At 41.5% G+C, this 17,396-nt stretch overlaps 1 protein-coding gene across 1 annotated transcript in view; it reads right to left on the reverse strand.

Moving 5' to 3' along the window:
- Positions 1 to 878: 878 nt before the first annotated feature.
- Positions 879 to 17,396, reverse strand: part of LOC143986799 (vomeronasal type-2 receptor 26-like) — a 28,770-nt gene continuing 12,252 nt past the window's right edge. The window contains exon 2 of the mRNA XM_077485205.1: positions 879 to 1,786. Within this exon, the coding sequence (XP_077341331.1) occupies positions 879 to 1,784 (906 nt within the window). The 5' untranslated portion in view covers positions 1,785 to 1,786. The remainder of the gene's footprint in view (positions 1,787 to 17,396) is intronic.

Genomic DNA, 17,396 nt, shown 5'->3' on the forward strand with positions numbered 1-17,396 from the left:
TTAAAAAAATCCTTTTCCCAGCTTCATACTTGCTTGAGGAGTACATCTGCAGCCTGCTCCAGTGTCATGCCGAGACCTAACTAGTCTTAACAATGTTTATTCTTCCCTCCTAACACCCATGCTGATTAACCTGTGTACAAAAGACACAGTGATTAGTCAGCCTAGGTGTTAGGAGGGGGGGAAGGGGACATTTTTGGGACAGGATTGGTTTCAGCAGGAATATTACTTTCTCTCTCAGGAGCCTCCTCCACATTTGAGTCCCACCCATTTCCCCCGCCAATTGGAGAACCCCTTTATCTCTAAGAAAATCTTTATATAGTATATATCCTTCTTGCAGGCACCTATGGTCTGGTCCAATGATGTTACCGATCCTCCTTTTGCTTTTCATTCCCCTGGAATTAGGTGCAACCTAAAATGCAGAGACGTGATGCCCTGAGCTCACAGCAAGTGGTTCAAATGATGCTAGCACCATTCAAACCTATAGATATCTCTGAAGAGGGAGTGGATATAGCAGATGGAGTTTCTTTTTTTGTTAGGAGCTGATGGAGAACCCAATTTTTTTTTTGTGCCCAAGCTGGAATTGGGCTTTAATATCCTCCAGCTGAAAGCTTCCAAATTGCTGGCTGAAGTGAACACATATAGATCTATATTGGCCATGCTCTGAGTTGCCCAACACTGTCAAGGAGGCCCTATATAAAAGCACGTGGGCTTGGAGTTGTGGCTAGTTGTTGATAATTTTTTTTTTTACTATCCCTAGATTTTTTCCATTGCATATAATTGTGTGTGTTTTACCAAAGTAAGTTCTAAATTCACAAAACAATGATTGTATTTCTTTTATTATCCATACCATTTTTCATTTAGCATTTGTTTTTATATGATTACTTAAAAACATTTCTTTGGGTTATACTTGTCTTCACATTCATCTCTGATCTCAGCAGAATGATGTAACATTTGGGAATGAAGATGCAGCCCAGGACTCCAGCACTGGAGGACAAGATGGCAAAGACTTCCATGGCCACCATGTATTTCCTTTTGGTGCTGAGGTAGGCTGGGATGAAGGAGAGCCAAACACTGCTAACGATCAGCATGCTGAATGTTATGTAGTGAGCTTCATTAAACGTGTCTGGAAGTTTCCTGGCTAAAAATGCTACAATAAAGCTTAAGACAGCCAGACCTCCCATGTAGCCAATCATAATATAGAAAGCAGTGACGGATCCCTCATTACACTGTAATATTATTTTCCCCTCCATCACTTGGGTGTTATACTCTGGGAATGGTGGAGAGAAGATCAACCAGAAGACACAGATCACGCCTTGCCCAACAGAGCAGATGATCAGAATAGATGTGGAAAAATGTTTGCCCAGCCATTTTGTCTGCATACTGTTAGGTTTGGTAACTTTAAAAGCCAGAATGACAGTAACTGTTTTGGCCAACATTGAAGAAATGGCAACAGAGAAAGTCATCCCAATGACAGCCTGCTGAAGGAGACAAGAAACCTTTGTAGGACGTCCGATGAACAACAGAGGACATAGAAAGGACAGGATTAGTGAGAGGAGAAGGATGAAGCTGAGGGTCTTGTTATTCACTTTTACAATTGGAGTGTCTTTGTATTTCACAAATATTCCAAATATGAAAATAGTTACAAAACATAAAATAACAGAGATTAAAATGAGAGACAATCCCATTATATCTCCATAGGACAGGAATTCAGTTGTTCTTTGTATACAGGTGTCTCTTCTCTCATTGGGCCATTTATCCTCCGCACACTTATAACACCTTTCCATGTCTGAAAGAGTTGAATAAAAGGGTTCTTAAATGTCATAAGGCAATGTATTTGATTGGTAGTATGATAAAACTTAGACATAGCAGACAAATAGAAAACTAACACAAGTTATAGCTGTTATTTCAGCATTCTGGTGTACCTAGTCTTCCCAATACCAGTATTCATTTTGAATGTTTTTATTACATCATTAGACTGATAAGAAGACAGACTAATGCTGCGTACACCCGACCGGTTTTCCCGTCGGAATAAACTTCGAAGGTTTTTCCGCTGAAACTGTCGTGCATACACACGATCACACCAAATTTTGATCCTCAAGAATGTGGTGACCTACAGCAGGTATGGCGGGACTAGAAAAAGGAAGTTCAATAGACAGTAGCCAATACAGTAGCTTCTGTCTCATACTTGCTTCAGAGAATGTGTTGTTTTTGGTCCGTCGGAACAGCATATAGGCCAGCGGTTTTCCTGATAGGAATTGGTTCAGTTTGGAAAAATGTAAAACATGTTCTATTTCTAGGTCCGCCAGAATTTTTGTTAAAAAAAAAAGAGTCAGATGAGACCCACACACGATCGGAATATACGATGAAAAGATTCTGACATTTCGCTCGTGTGTACGTGGCATAAATTGAGCAAAAAGCATGGATACTTCAGACTTTTGAAAACCAGAGTTCCACATTGATATTTCCAAATCTGACGCAGTTATTTTATTTATATATTTATTTATTTATTTTGAATTGAATTTAAACAATTGGTGTCATTTGCTTTGTGATCTTTTGTAAATTCTTTTGCCTTACATTCCCACCTATCATTTTTCCTGGCCATCTGCCACTTACCATTGCCAAACAGAGTGGGTTGTATAATCCCTCAAAAACCAAAATTAAGTGCTGGTCTGGAGCCGCAGATCCAGCTTACTGCCATTGGGGTGGATTTACTAAAGGCAAAGACTGTGTACTTTTCAAGTTTAGTTGCTCTCATTGTTCCCAGAGTTTAGTAAATGTGGTTAAATCTTCAGTTTGTAAAGATTACCTAATCAAGTGCAAATAAAAAATCTTATTGTTATTATTGTTTGCCTTTAATAAATCCACCACATTGTCTTCTGTGAGCCATACAGACTGTCCCAAAGCATGTGTCTTTCTCTTTGCAGAATTATTGCATGTCTGTCACGTTGAAAGGCTGCTGATTTTATAGAACTGCATGGTGAAATCTATCTGTGCCAGAACAAAGAAATTCTTGCTTTTTGCTTGTTCAGACTTTTAACTTATTATTCCAGTTTGCTCCAAGTGAAAACCTTCATTTATCTAACTCACACCTTTGACTTTAGTGCAAAAGGAAAAAAGGCATGTTGCTATGCATAGTTATTGGCTACACATTTCGTATCTGTGATCAGTAGAAATGCAATTACTTTCAATGGGCATATTTAGACATTTCATAATAATGTTGACCATGCTATGACTAGCGGACAAACAAAACAAACACCAAAAAACATTTTTTGTAAAAGATGTGATCCTAGAGTAGGGTTGTTGCTTTGGCCACCAATGGCCATGCACCTGCAAGCCCCAATGTGTTGACTCTAGTCCTGATCCAGCTTTAAAGTTCCAGGTACACCTGATGACCTCTCTTCTGAATCTATTCACACAGTTTCACATATGACTGTGTCATGTTCACAGATACAGTTACTCCTTATTTCCACTTTTCATGCCAGTTTCTATTTCATGGGGCTCTCCTTAATAAGTTGGAACTATCATGATAGTCTACGCGTATCATTGGTACCCTTTATGAGAAGCAGAGCATGGAAATATTTTACTCCAATCAAGGTAAAAATTATCTGAAAGCCTAAATGCAATCAGACAATCCTGGCTTTGCTTTTCTTTAGCTTTATATAATAGTTTCAGAAGTCCTATTACTGATTTAAAAAACTTGCATTCCTTCCAGGTCATTTATATTCAGGTTTATGTCTAGGAAGAATGGCGGAGAGAAGAGACCCAAACACCCCTAAGATATTGGTCATCCGGTGGTGACTGTCTGTGCCATGGACATAAGGCTCTAATTTGAGATGGACCAATAAATGGTGGATGGAGAATATCTTATCTCATGTCTACAGGCTAGTGTAGGGACCTTGCTTTAAGGTATGTGTCAAGGCAAAATATACATATACAAATATGTAGTCTATCTCTACAATACATGTATATATACATATATGTATATATATGGCTGGGAGGGAGTTGTCTTGATTTTGGAGGTACGTCCTCCCAATCTTGTCATTCATGCAGGGTCACAAAGAGGTGCAGTGTGTGATCACTGTGTCCCTCAGGCATTGGCTCTGTGCCATGTGATAGCTGTGACCAAACACAGAAATCACTAACATAAACAAGGGCTGCAATGCTGCAGCTTTTTATGCCTCTCTTTTAAAAAATGATAGGCTGTGAGAGAAGATAGAGTGTGCTGTATTTTAACCGGTTCCCGACCAGCGCACGCCGATGTACGTTGGCAGAATGGCACGGCAGGCATATTGGAGTACAGGTACGTACAACCTTCAATGCCGCCCTGCCATCGTGAGCCGGTGAGGACCCCCGTGAGTCCGGTCGCGGGTCCTGCGGACTCGATCGCCGCGGGCATACCCGCGATCGTCTCACGGGACGACTGAATGGAGAAGTGTCATTGTAAACAGCATTTTTCCATTCTGCCTAGCAACTAGTGACGCTGATCTCTGCTCCATGTGATTGGAGCAGAGATCATTGTTCACTAAATGAAAGCCCTCCCCCCCCCCAGAGTTAGTACACATCCCTAGGAACACTTAACCCCTACACTGCCACCCACTGGTTAACCCCTTCACTGCCAGTGTCATTTACACAGGAATCACTGCATTTATATAGCAGTGATTGCTGTATAACTGACAATGGTCCCAAAAAATGTGTCAAAAATGTCCGATGTGTCCGCCATAATGTCGCAGTCACAATAAAAATCGCTAGTTACTAGTAAAAAAATAAATAGTAAAAAATTATTAATAAAAATGCCATAAAACTATCCCCTATTTTGTAAAACGCTATAACTTTGCGCAAACCAATCAATAATCGCTTATTGCATTTTTTTTTACCAAAAATATGTAGAAGAATACGTATCGGCCTAAACTGAGAGAAAAAAATGTTTTTTATGATTTTTTGGGGGATATTTATTATAACAAAAAGTAAAAATTAATGCTTTTTTTTAAATTGTCGCTCTATTTTTGTTTATAGCGCAAAAAATAAAAACCGCAGGGGTGATAAAATACCACCAAAAGAAAGCTCTATTTGTGGGAAAAAAAAGGACATCAATTTTGTTTGGGAGCCACGTTGCACGACCGCGCAATTGTCAGTTAAAGCGATGCAGTGCCGAATCGCAAAAAGTGGTCTGGTCTTTGACCAGCAAAATGGTCCGGTCTGTAAGTGGTTAAAGGATGTAAAAAAAAAAGGACTGTCACTAGAGCATTACAGGAGTACTATGTACTGCTCTGATCTGTGATCAGAAACACAGTATGCTAGCTCAGCATACAGTGTCTCTAATAATTGGCCAGAGCATTAAAATATCACAGTAGTGACACTGCATTGCTCTGGTGATAGTGGTCTTTTTTTTTTAAATTAGGGCATATACACTTGTGGTGCTCTCTGAAAAGGGATCCTATCTCCCAAATGCTGAACTACCATGCCGCAACCCTGTGCAGCCCCATTAACTACTAAGGTAATACTTGGTGGGCGGTAGTCCCTGTCAAGCGTGACAGGTGGTATAAATGTGTGTACACCCCCAGCCGTTACTTTCCCAGCCAAAAGGAAGTGGTCGAGGGGTGGTTACAATGAGGCTGGGTTTTATCACTCCACAACTACAAGTGTCCTTACACACTCACCGTGCCAGTGCTGCAAGTATCAATGTGTACTTGCCGTGTTTATCCACATGGCGAAGTCCAGGTGTTCCCTGCATCCCTGTGCAGGCAGTGATGTTCATATCTACTGGAACACAACAGCTCCACAGACACAGCCACTATCACCAATTTGACACGTGTGCATGTGCAAAGCCCAAACACAGACAGTGTGAGCTTGGGGACATACATCTGCACTGATGTTAGATTGGGAGCAGCAGCTGTGTCCATGCAGCTGTAGCATCCCAATAGACATAAATTGGATTGCCTACACGAGGATGCATGGGACACCCGTGCATCCCTGTGTGAGTAAACATGGGACTCACTTGAGGTATGCATTGATACACGCTGTGTGAATGAGTCATAATAGTACAGCCATTTATAGTGTCTCTGATCACTGTCACACCAATCCCAGTGTCACCATAAGACCTTGTTTACACGGGTGAGTATCAATGCCTACCCTGTGTCAGGGCCATGTTTACCCACAGGGGCATGCACAGATATTCCATGCATCCCTGTTCCATCAATGTCCCTTTGGACACAGCAGCTGCAAAGACATAGTCACTGCTCCCAATCTGACATGTGTGAGTGTGGGTGCAAGGCACTGAATTCAGACAGTGTGCCCAACTAGTCATTATGTCCCCAATCATCAGCACTATAGTCATAGTGTTGAACACAGACAGTGTGACCACTGACCAGCCAGTCAGTGTTCCACATCACCATCACACTAGTAGCAGCGTTCTTGTTCCCTGCCACACCAGTGGCAATGTCACCAGATCAGTGCAGCCAGCTACAATGTTTGTGTTCACTAGCCCCACCAGTGCCACTGTCACTAAAGCTAGTGCAGCCATCAACAGTGCCCCTGATCTCCTCTACATCAGTACAATGTCACCATTAGGGATGAGCTGAACACCCCCCGGTTCGGTTCGCACCAGAACTTTCGAACGGACCCCAAATTCGTACGAACTTTAGAACCCCATTGAAGTCTATGGGACTGGAACGTTCGAAATGAAAAGTGCTAATTTTAACGGCTAATATGCAAGATACTGTCCTAAAAAGGGTTTGGGGACCTGGCTCCTGCCCCAGGGGACATGGGTCAATGCCTAAAATGTTTTTAAAAATGGCCGTTTTGGCGGGAGCACTGATTTTAATGACGATTAAAGTGAAAAAAAATGTGAAATATTCCTTTAAATATGGTGCCTGGGGGTGTCTGTAGTATGCCTGTGAAGTGCCACATGTTTCCCGTGTTTAGAACAGTCCCTGCACAAAATGACATTAAACGGAAATAACATAATTGAAAACTGCTTGCGGTTTTAATGTTATATCTGGTTCCTGCAATATGGTTGAAAATCATTGAGAAAAATGGCATGGGTAGCCCTTCCTGCCCATTACCAGCCCCTTTGGGTCTTGTACGCATATTAAGGGGAACCCCGTACCCATATTAAAAAAAGGAAATGCGTGTGGCCCCCAGGCCCTATATACTCAGAACAGCAGTATACAGGCGGTGCAAACAAGACAGGGACTGTGTAGGTTTGTTGTGTTAAGTTGAATCTGTTTGCAATTTTCAACTGGTACATTTTTAAAGTGTAGCTACAGTCAAAAAAAACTATTTTTAAGCTTTTTGGAAAACATAGGGAAGGGTTATCACCCCTGTATAATTTGTTTTGTTGTCCATCTTTTTTCATCTTACTTGCTGTTGTCTCCTTCCGTTTGCAAGTAGGAGATATTTGTAAGTTGGATGTTTGAAAGTAGGGGCCTGCCCTATATGCTCTGCAGAAATGGCGGAACAAGGTGTTGGTTTTGCCACAACATTGTAAGCCCCGAAAGTGACTCTTGGTGGGCGCTGGAGCGCCCTGCTGTGAACGATTATATCAAGAATTGTAATTACATCCCATTGTTGAACAGTGGTAAAAAAATTGACCTTTGGTGGTTGTGGTGCTGGTGCCACAACACTATAAGTCCTCAGAGTTACTCTGGGTGGGCACAGGAACGGGCCCTCCTGTGAAATATTACATCAAGAATTGTAATTACCTGTCCCTGTTAAACAGGGGCAGAAAAATTGGGCTTTAGGCACTGGTGCTAGTGCCACCACACTGCAACCTCTCCCATATACTCCATTTTTTTTTTGCAGGAATTAGCCCTGCTGCAAAGCATTGCATCAAAAATTGTAATTAAACGCCCCTGTTAAACAGGGGCAGAAAAATTGGGCCTTAGGCACTGGTGCTGGTGCCACCACACTGCAACCTCTCTCATATACTCTAGTTTTATTGCAGGAATTAGCCCTGCTGCAAAGCATTGCATCAAAAATTGTAATTAAACGCCCCTGTTAAACAGGGGCAGAAACATTGGGCTCATGGCATCACCCAGAACCAGAAATGTTCTTCCAACATATCAGCGGAGGAGGAAGAGGATAGACAATCAACATAACAGCCATAGACTGAGTATAGCCTCGAATACAAAATATACGTAATACATATAACAGTACCATCATCCCAATTGATAATTGTCAAGAATTGGGAATTCTAAGGATATTGGGGCAGTTGCTGAGGCTGCTCCCTTGATATCCACACCCAAAAATGTTTGTTGAGGGGACTATTGCGGTACTAAATAAATCATAAAAGACTTTGTTATAAAAAAATTACAAGTAATTTAATAAGGACAAAAAAATGAAATCCATCAAAACTTTCATATTGCTAAAATCATATACACCACAATTTAATAAACTACCGACGGGTAAGCCCGTAAGGTTTCTATTGAAGAGGGGTACAGAAACGTTTCCTCTACCGGTTTCGCGGCGAACCGCTTCTTCAGGAGGATAGTCTACAGAGTAAATAAAAATATTTGCAAATAATCAAATAGCAGCGAATCATATAATGATATAACAGAAGAGTTACAGTAATTTAAATAGCGAGGGGATCAGCTCACCCACAAAGGAGGAAGCAGTAGATCACAGGACCCATCGGTTTCCTCCCACGGCAGATGCGGGGGGTTGTAAAGGACTCTTCAAATTTAAACAGATATATATGATATGAGAGTTAAAGTGAGATGAGACATTAACCTATACACACCTAAAGAGCGATATATAGGTGAAAAAGGATGGAAAATAGACTGTGTATAGGGGCTGTACAAAGAGCCTATAAAAAGGAAGTGCTTAATTGTGCATCCTAAGGTGTCCTACGCAAGCAAAAAATTACCAAAGAAATGTGACCAAATTGGGAAGAAAAGGAAAAAGAAATGTGGAAAAGGGCAAACCACCACAAAAAATAAGGTAAAAAGGATATAAGTGAAACAAGTGTGAAAGTAAAAGCCAAACATACCGTTTGTGCTATATTATCCAGTGCACACCACCCATGTTCATAGAGGGAGATCGAACAGGGCAACACCATAGTAGCCAAGGAATACAAATGTATAGTGTGCAGGGCAGGTATCACCTACTATATATATAATACACTCCCCAAAGGGAGGAACTGGTAAGCATGTATGCACAGGTTGCTGTTGTAGATGGACACCACAGGTGTATTGCAGGTTAGCACACCAGGTAATCATGATAATTAATATGGTAATTCATTAGCCAGGAAACAAACATGAACCTGGGTATTGATCGCCATCTGTGGGGGTACACACAGAGCAATCACTTTAAGCACATATGAAAAAAGGCATAAAGTAAGATAAGACCAGGAGACCTAGGGTACTAGAGGTCCTAGTCATCGGGTACAAAAACAGCAATACTCTAACCTGTATAGACATGTCCAACAGCGCAACCCGGCATGTGGAGTCCTGAAAACTGCTCAACAGTGGTCTAATACAGACCACTATTTAAGCCCCCAACCCTTCCGGCATCAGCGTACGCCGCTAAACGGCGGCGTCTGATGTCACGGGGGTCCGCCCACCCACACCGCGCACTCGCACGGCCATGCAACCATCGCGCACGCTGATGCGGACGCACTGTGCATGGATGTGCGCACAGCGCATGTGCGCGCCGGAGGGGCCCATGGACCAAAAGGTCCGGGCGCATCCAGCACAAGAAGGACCCAAAATAAGGGACCCACCAGGGCGAGCGCACATCTGCCAGACAGGAGAACACAACAAAGGATCCAAGAAAAGACCCAAGCTTCCCCCTGGGGGGAGCGGATCTCCTTTACAGCAACACTATTCACAAAATACAAAAATAATATATAAACAATAATACTACAAACATCGTATAATCAAGGTAATAATGTAATAAACAAAGCATGGGAACAACCATACTTCAGTGTCACCAACGGCATAAGGAATGACAATCCCACTAGCTATCGTGGTGAAAAAATAAATAAAGTAAAGTAATGTATATCTAGATACAAAAAATAGAGGCACTCAAAAGAGACACCCACCACTGTTGCTGTTCGGAGGTTGGTGCCTCTAAAAAACGGGTGTGTTATCCACCCTGGGTGTATTATCCACCCCATGAATATAGCCATAGACTGAGTATAGCCTCGAATACAAAATATACGTAATACATATAACAGTACCATCATCCCAATTGATAATTGTCAAGAATTGGGAATTCTAAGGATATTGGGGCAGTTGCTGAGGCTGCTCCCTTGATATCCACACCCAAAAATGTTTGTTGAGGGGACTATTGCGGTACTAAATAAATCATAAAAGACTTTGTTATAAAAAAATTACAAGTAATTTAATAAGGACAAAAAAATGAAATCCATCAAAACTTTCATATTGCTAAAATCATATACACCACAATTTAATAAACTACCGACGGGTAAGCCCGTAAGGTTTCTATTGAAGAGGGGTACAGAAACGTTTCCTCTACCGGTTTCGCGGCGAACCGCTTCTTCAGGAGGATAGTCTACAGAGTAAATAAAAATATTTGCAAATAATCAAATAGCAGCGAATCATATAATGATATAACAGAAGAGTTACAGTAATTTAAATAGCGAGGGGATCAGCTCACCCACAAAGGAGGAAGCAGTAGATCACAGGACCCATCGGTTTCCTCCCACGGCAGATGCGGGGGGTTGTAAAGGACTCTTCAAATTTAAACAGATATATATGATATGAGAGTTAAAGTGAGATGAGACATTAACCTATACACACCTAAAGAGCGATATATAGGTGAAAAAGGATGGAAAATAGACTGTGTATAGGGGCTGTACAAAGAGCCTATAAAAAGGAAGTGCTTAAGTCCCCTCAACAAACATTTTTGGGTGTGGATATCAAGGGAGCAGCCTCAGCAACTGCCCCAATATCCTTAGAATTCCCAATTCTTGACAATCAACATAACAGGACAGTCACTCAGCATCAGCATAGGCAGTCTTGAAGGGATGTGATATTTCAAAAAAATTATTCGGTTACATTAGCTTCAGGTGCTTGGTAGCTGTGGGTGATCCAAGACTGATTCATCTTGATGAAGGTCAGTCGATCAACTGATTCGGTGGACAGGCGCACCCTGTGATCGGTAACAAAGCCACCAGCAGCACTGAAGGTGCGTTCCGAAAGAACGCTGGATGCAGGACAGGCCAGTAGCTCAATTGCATACTGTGCAAGCTCTGGCCAGTGATCCATCCTCAAGACCCAGTAAGCCAGAGGATTTTCAGTGGGAAAGGTGTCCAAGTCTGACCTTGTCCCTAGGTATTCCTGCACCATGTAAATCAGATGCTGGCGATGGTTGCTGGAACCGATCATACCTTGGGGCAGCGGACTAAAAAATTGTCTGAAAGCATCAGTCAGACGGCCACCTTCTCCACCGCTTCTTCTGACCAATGCCTCAGCAACACGTTGTCCAGGACCAGGAGTTTGTAACCTCCCAGTCTCTGGGAACGCGTTGCACAGACCTTTCTGCAAGGCCTCCCGGAGATGTCTCATCCTCTGCTCCCTCTGCGATGGCAAGATAAGGTCGGCAACCTTACCCTTGTACCATGGATCAAGGAGAGTGGGCAGCCAGTAATGGTCCCTCTCCTTGATCCGAAGAATACGAGGATCCTTCCGCAGGCTTTGCAGGATCAGGGAGGCCATGCAGCGTAGGTTAGCTGAGGCATTCGGTCCGGAGTCCTCTGGGTCACTAAGGACAACATGATCCGCAGCTACCTCCTCCCAGCCACGTACAAGTCCACGTGTTTCTTGGGACTGTAAATCATCCCTACAAGACTGCTGCTGCTGCTGCTGCTGCTGAGTGCCAGCCTCCACCTCCATGCTGACACAATCATCATCCTCCTCCTCTTCCTCCTCCTCATCCTCTTCCTGTGTGATGGGTGGCACAGCAGGAACACTGTCTGGATAAAGGGGGCCTTGAGAGGCAAGGAAGTCCTCCTCTTCCTGCCTCTGTTCTGCCTCAAGTGCCCTGTCCATTATTCCATGCAGCATATGCTCCAAGAGGTGGACAAGAGGTACAGTGTCACTGATGCATGCACTGTCACTGCTCACCATCCTTGTGGCCTCCTCAAACGGTGACAGGACAGTGCATGCATCCCTGATCATGCCCCACTGGCGTGGTGAGAAAAAACCGAGCTCCCCTGACCCTGTCCTGGTGCCGTAGTCGCACAGGTACTCATTGATGGCCCTCTGCTGCGTGTGCATCCGCTGCAGCATGGCCAACGTTGAGTTCCACCTGGTGGGCATGTCACATATAAGGCAGTTCTTGGGCAGGTTCAACTCCTTTTGGAGCTCAGCCAGCCGAGCACAGGCATTAAATGATCGGCGGAAATGCACACAGACTTTCCTGGCCTGCTTCAGGACATCCTGTAAGCCGGGGTACCTGCCCAAGAACCGCTGCACCACCAGGTTAAGGACGTGAGCTACACAGGGCACATGGGTCAGTTGTCCCTGTGGGAGGGCGGATTCCCCTCCCCTTGTTTTTTTTTTTCTCTTCACTTCCCCATGTTCTTCGATATGATAGTTTCTATAATGTACAAGAAGCAAATACAGGTATAATTTGGATGGTGTAGGGCTGGGTAGGTTAAGGTTAGGGAGGGTGGGTATGGCTAGATAAGGAAACAGTGTTGTTATGTATTATAAGCCAGAAAACGATAGCATATATGTTAGGTAGAATATACTCTTTTATATTTGTTATCTATATTGTTATTTTTGCCTTTGATATGTTATATGTGTAACAGTATTTTATAAATCAATAAAGAATTATTACAGTAAAAAAAAAGATAAAGAAAGAAAAAAGATGATGATCGTCCGATCCCCCTACATTATGCAAAATTTCACAATGGCAACCCCAAGGGCCTTATAGTAAAAGGTATCTATGTTTTTAATTTATCTACTAGAAGGGGAGACTTTGATAATATACTTCTTCGGAAGGAAAAGATGTGGACATACTATTTAGACTGAACAAATATGTGCCTTTGCTTAGGATAACCTCCGCCCGTTAACCACGCAAATAAAAGGCGCTTAGCATTAAAGAATATGCTTTCTACCTGGGAGTTGTGGAATTTAAGCAGCTGTTCTAAAAGGTATTAAATCGATAAAACCGCTAAAAGGTATTAAATCAATAAAACCACTAAAAAACATTAAACAAAAATCTGCGAGGTGGATGGATAAATCAATTCACCCGTAGAAAAAACAGCGCATAATATTCAAATAGAAGAAAAGAAATTATATACAAATTGCGCTAGTGCAACCTATTGTTCTATGGAAAGAATATTTCTATCTTCCCAAATGTAACCATACAATCACAATATTGTCCATGAACACTGTCCATATATCTAAATTGTACTGAGTACTTAGGATAGTTTCAGGAAACAAATTGAAACAGGATATCTATTTCAGTCCATCCACAGACAATAAAATTAATAGCCAAAACAAAAACAGAATGTCCTGGTATAAATCAAGAGGAGTGTACGATGCAATCCTCCCTTAATATGAAAAAACAGTGATCACGAATTTGCTGGGGTACAATCTCAAGACTGGGGTGACCCCCCCTTAGTAATGCTCTTACCAGATATGCCTGGTTACATAGGCTCTTCGAAAATACTCCTCATCCGCTCGATTTCATCCGGTTCGTCTGCACTAGGTAATACACGGTCGGATGTGCTTAGATACGCGGGCTCTCAGATGTTCCTCATCGGCTGGATCCCATCCACTGCATACACGATCGGATGTGCTTGGTTACACGGGCTCTCAGATGTTACTCATCGGCTGGATCCCATCCACTGCATAAGTGCCGGGTGATTCAAGATCTCCGAAAGAAGCAATTACGGGAAACAAACATAGCGTAATACTGTCTTATGAAAACACAATTTATTTAAATAAAAATGTTGCACTCACACAAAGTTAATTCTTTAAAGCATTGGTTCACTCAGCGTGCATAGTTCTTAATCACAGTCTCAGGGGAAATAATAGCATCAGCCGCTAATGGCCGTCACCACTTAGTAGTTCACGGTTAAAGCTGTGCGACTCTTCCTCCCTCCTGTCAGTTCCTCTATGCTGCGAACGTGTGCTACCACCCTGACGCGTTTCGTCGTATTGACATCATCTGAGGGTGGGGGCAATCAGTCCTGACTACACTTAAATACGTGCGGTATTAACCCTTCGTGAACATGTATAAATGTATAGCGGTTAATCTATTTATATTATGTACGTTGCTCTCTTTGACAGAATACCTGTCATAGGCTTTCATAAACGATGTTTTTAAGGGAACCATTTCATTACACAGAGAAAATTTTAACAAACGAAATATTAAGAATTGGAAGAATTCAAAAAATAAATTGAAAAATATATAAGTTTAAAAAATCCCAGAAATTAGATTAAAACCTCAGGAGAGATGAAAACAAAATTACAGATAAAAACCACAAACGATCTTATTACCCTCACACACTCTACCAATATGGCCATGTCGGATTTCTGATAATGTACTGATATGCTAACAATCATGATGTTTACAAAATCCGGCGCATATATCCCAATCACTTGTGTTTCTTTAAACGAGGGGATTCCCGTCACGTTGATCTAGATACTTCAAGTTTAAACGATAAACTTTATTATACAGGAGATGTATAAAGAAAAAGGATTCGCAACCTTTTATGGCCTGTCTCCTATTTTTTCTGATAATAAGATCAAGCAACAGCCTCAACTGACACTGACTTATATTACCAAGCTCTTCATGCAGAAAGAGGCGAGCCGTCCATCACGAGCCTCCCATTAAAACCATCGCTGATACGATGAGTGGGTTATACACGGTACAATCTCTGTGATGCGACGGGAATTTTTTATGACTATTATTGGCTACTTCCAGTGCCGCTATCCTCAATCTACCTTACATGCGACGTTGTGGCTTATGTATTGTACATGTATATGTGGCATTATATATTTATGTGGCTAAGATATAATATATTTAAAATTCTAATTAAACAAACTTGCTGCCTATCTCCGTTAATTAACTCATTATGGTAAAAATTCACGTATTAAAATCTGACTTCCACGTATACTAACAACCTGCATAAAATAATGATATTTCCTATTTGTCATCTACATAATATAAAATATAAAATATAAAATATAGAATGTAAAATGCAACTAATCCCTTCTCCTAACGTCAGGGTACTATCACCTTAATGAAAAGTGCCTGTGCGACTCATAAATTCAATGTCTAGTCACCTGACACAGTAATACTAATCAAGGGTGACCAATAAGACCCCAATATTTCCGAACATGACTGTAATAAAAATTATCATAAAAAAGTTCTATGATTAAAAGTTGGTAATAAAAGTTGGTAATTAAACAGGTTTAGTGCTAAAAGTATTAGTAGTAGAAAAGTTGTTATTCACGTAATCTGGATATTAAGCCCCCTTTAAAACAGCTTTAAAAATCACTTATAAAACAATTAACGTCTAATTCAACGTTTAACCCATTAGGAGTCAGAGTGTTCATCCGATATATCCATTGGGATTCTTTTTTGGACACTTCGCGGACCATATTTGATCCACGCCAATTAGGGTGAACTCTATCAACTCCCCAGAATTTTAGTAGAGATGGGTCTCTGTTGTGATGTTTTTTAAAATGCAGAGACACGCTGTGATCACTAAATCCGATTTCTATATTGTACATATGTTCGGATATGCGTTTCCTTAGGGTCCTTTTAGTTCTTCCCACATACATGAGCCCACATGGGCACTGTAGTACGTATACCACGTGCGTGGAGCTACATGTAATAAAATCTTTTATTACCATTAACCTGTTATTCCCTGTGGATATGAACTCGGTCATACCTCTAATTAGGCTATTTTGCTTCATACAGGGTTGGCACCTTCTACATGAAAAAAACCCGTCCCTATTCCAGAAAGTTTCTGTTTTTTTGGGGGGATTCAACACTTTCTTCACTACCTGATCTCCAAAGTTGGGGGCTTTTCTGTATATGAATGAAGGACGAGATGGTAACACCTGTCCTAACGTTTTATCTAGACATAGGACGTGCCAGTGACGATTTAATATCGTTTCCACTTCTTTATACTGGGCATGGAAGTCTGAGATGAATCCCCATTCTTGACAGGGAGCCTTGTCTTGCAATTTATTTTCTAGACATTCATCTCGGGAAATTTTAGCTATTTCCGATACTGTTTTGTTCAGAGATGCTTCATTGTACCCCTTTTCTATAAAACGATTCTTAATAATATCCGATTGCGGGTAAAAATCGCTATCCAAGGTGCAGTTGCGCCGTATACGCATAATCTGGCCTTTAGGGATATTTTTAAGCCACAATGGATGATGTCCACTTTTTATAGGTAAATAACTGTTCCTATCAGTAGGCTTGAAATATGCTTTGGTGATTAGACCCGTTCCCTGTTTGATTATATCCACGTCAAGATAATGTATTTTTTCTGAACTGTGTTCGTATTCCAAACAAATATTATTCTTGTTGTTATTCAATTGGGACATGAATTCATGTAGTGAGCTTTCTGAGCCTTCCCAAATAATCAGGAGGTCATCAATGAATCTTTTGTAGAATACTAAAGATGACTTATATTGCTGTTGCTGTGAGAAAATTACGCGGTCCTCCCATTCCGACATGAACAGGTTCGCGATGCTGGGAGCAAATTTAGCTCCCATGGCCACACCCCTTTTTTGTGAGTAAAAATTCTGGTTGTACCAGAAGTAATTTTGTGATAAACAAAAATCTAAAGCTTGTCCCAAAAATACCTTTTGTTCATGGGGGATATCATTCCTCTGACTTAAAGCCCAATTCAGGGCCAAAAGGGCGTCGTCATGTTGGATAATACTATATAGGGATGCCACGTCAGCTGTCACTAGGTGGATCTCTCCTCCTTCTCTCAATTTGATCTGACTCATTAGTTGCAATAAATTTTTAGTGTCTTTCAAATATGCTTTTGTACTTTGGACACTCATCTGTAGGAATCTATCTAAATATTGACCCAATCTTGCTGTCACAGAGCCAATACAATTGACGATTGGTCTGGCCGGGGGTACAGTCGGATTTTTGTGTACCTTGGGCAATGTGTAGATAGTCGGTATTCTACAGTGACCGGGTACCAGAAATCTCGACTCCTTCACATTCAACACCTTGTTTTTTACTCCCAATAATACTAATTTTTCTAGATTTTGATAATACAGCACAGTGGGATCCTTCCTTAATAGCTCATACGTGTCTTTGTCAGATAGCATCTTTTCTAATTGTGATTCGTAAAAAGTTTTGTCTAAAATCACTACCCCCCCTCCCTTATCTGCAGGTCTGATTACTATATCCTTCCTCATTTCCAATGCTTCCACATCATT

Source organism: Lithobates pipiens, unplaced genomic scaffold (assembly GCF_037356315.1).
Source record: "Lithobates pipiens isolate NorthernLeopardFrog02 unplaced genomic scaffold, aLitPip1_a1.2 Scaffold_18, whole genome shotgun sequence".
NCBI lineage: Eukaryota > Metazoa > Chordata > Amphibia > Anura > Ranidae > Lithobates > Lithobates pipiens.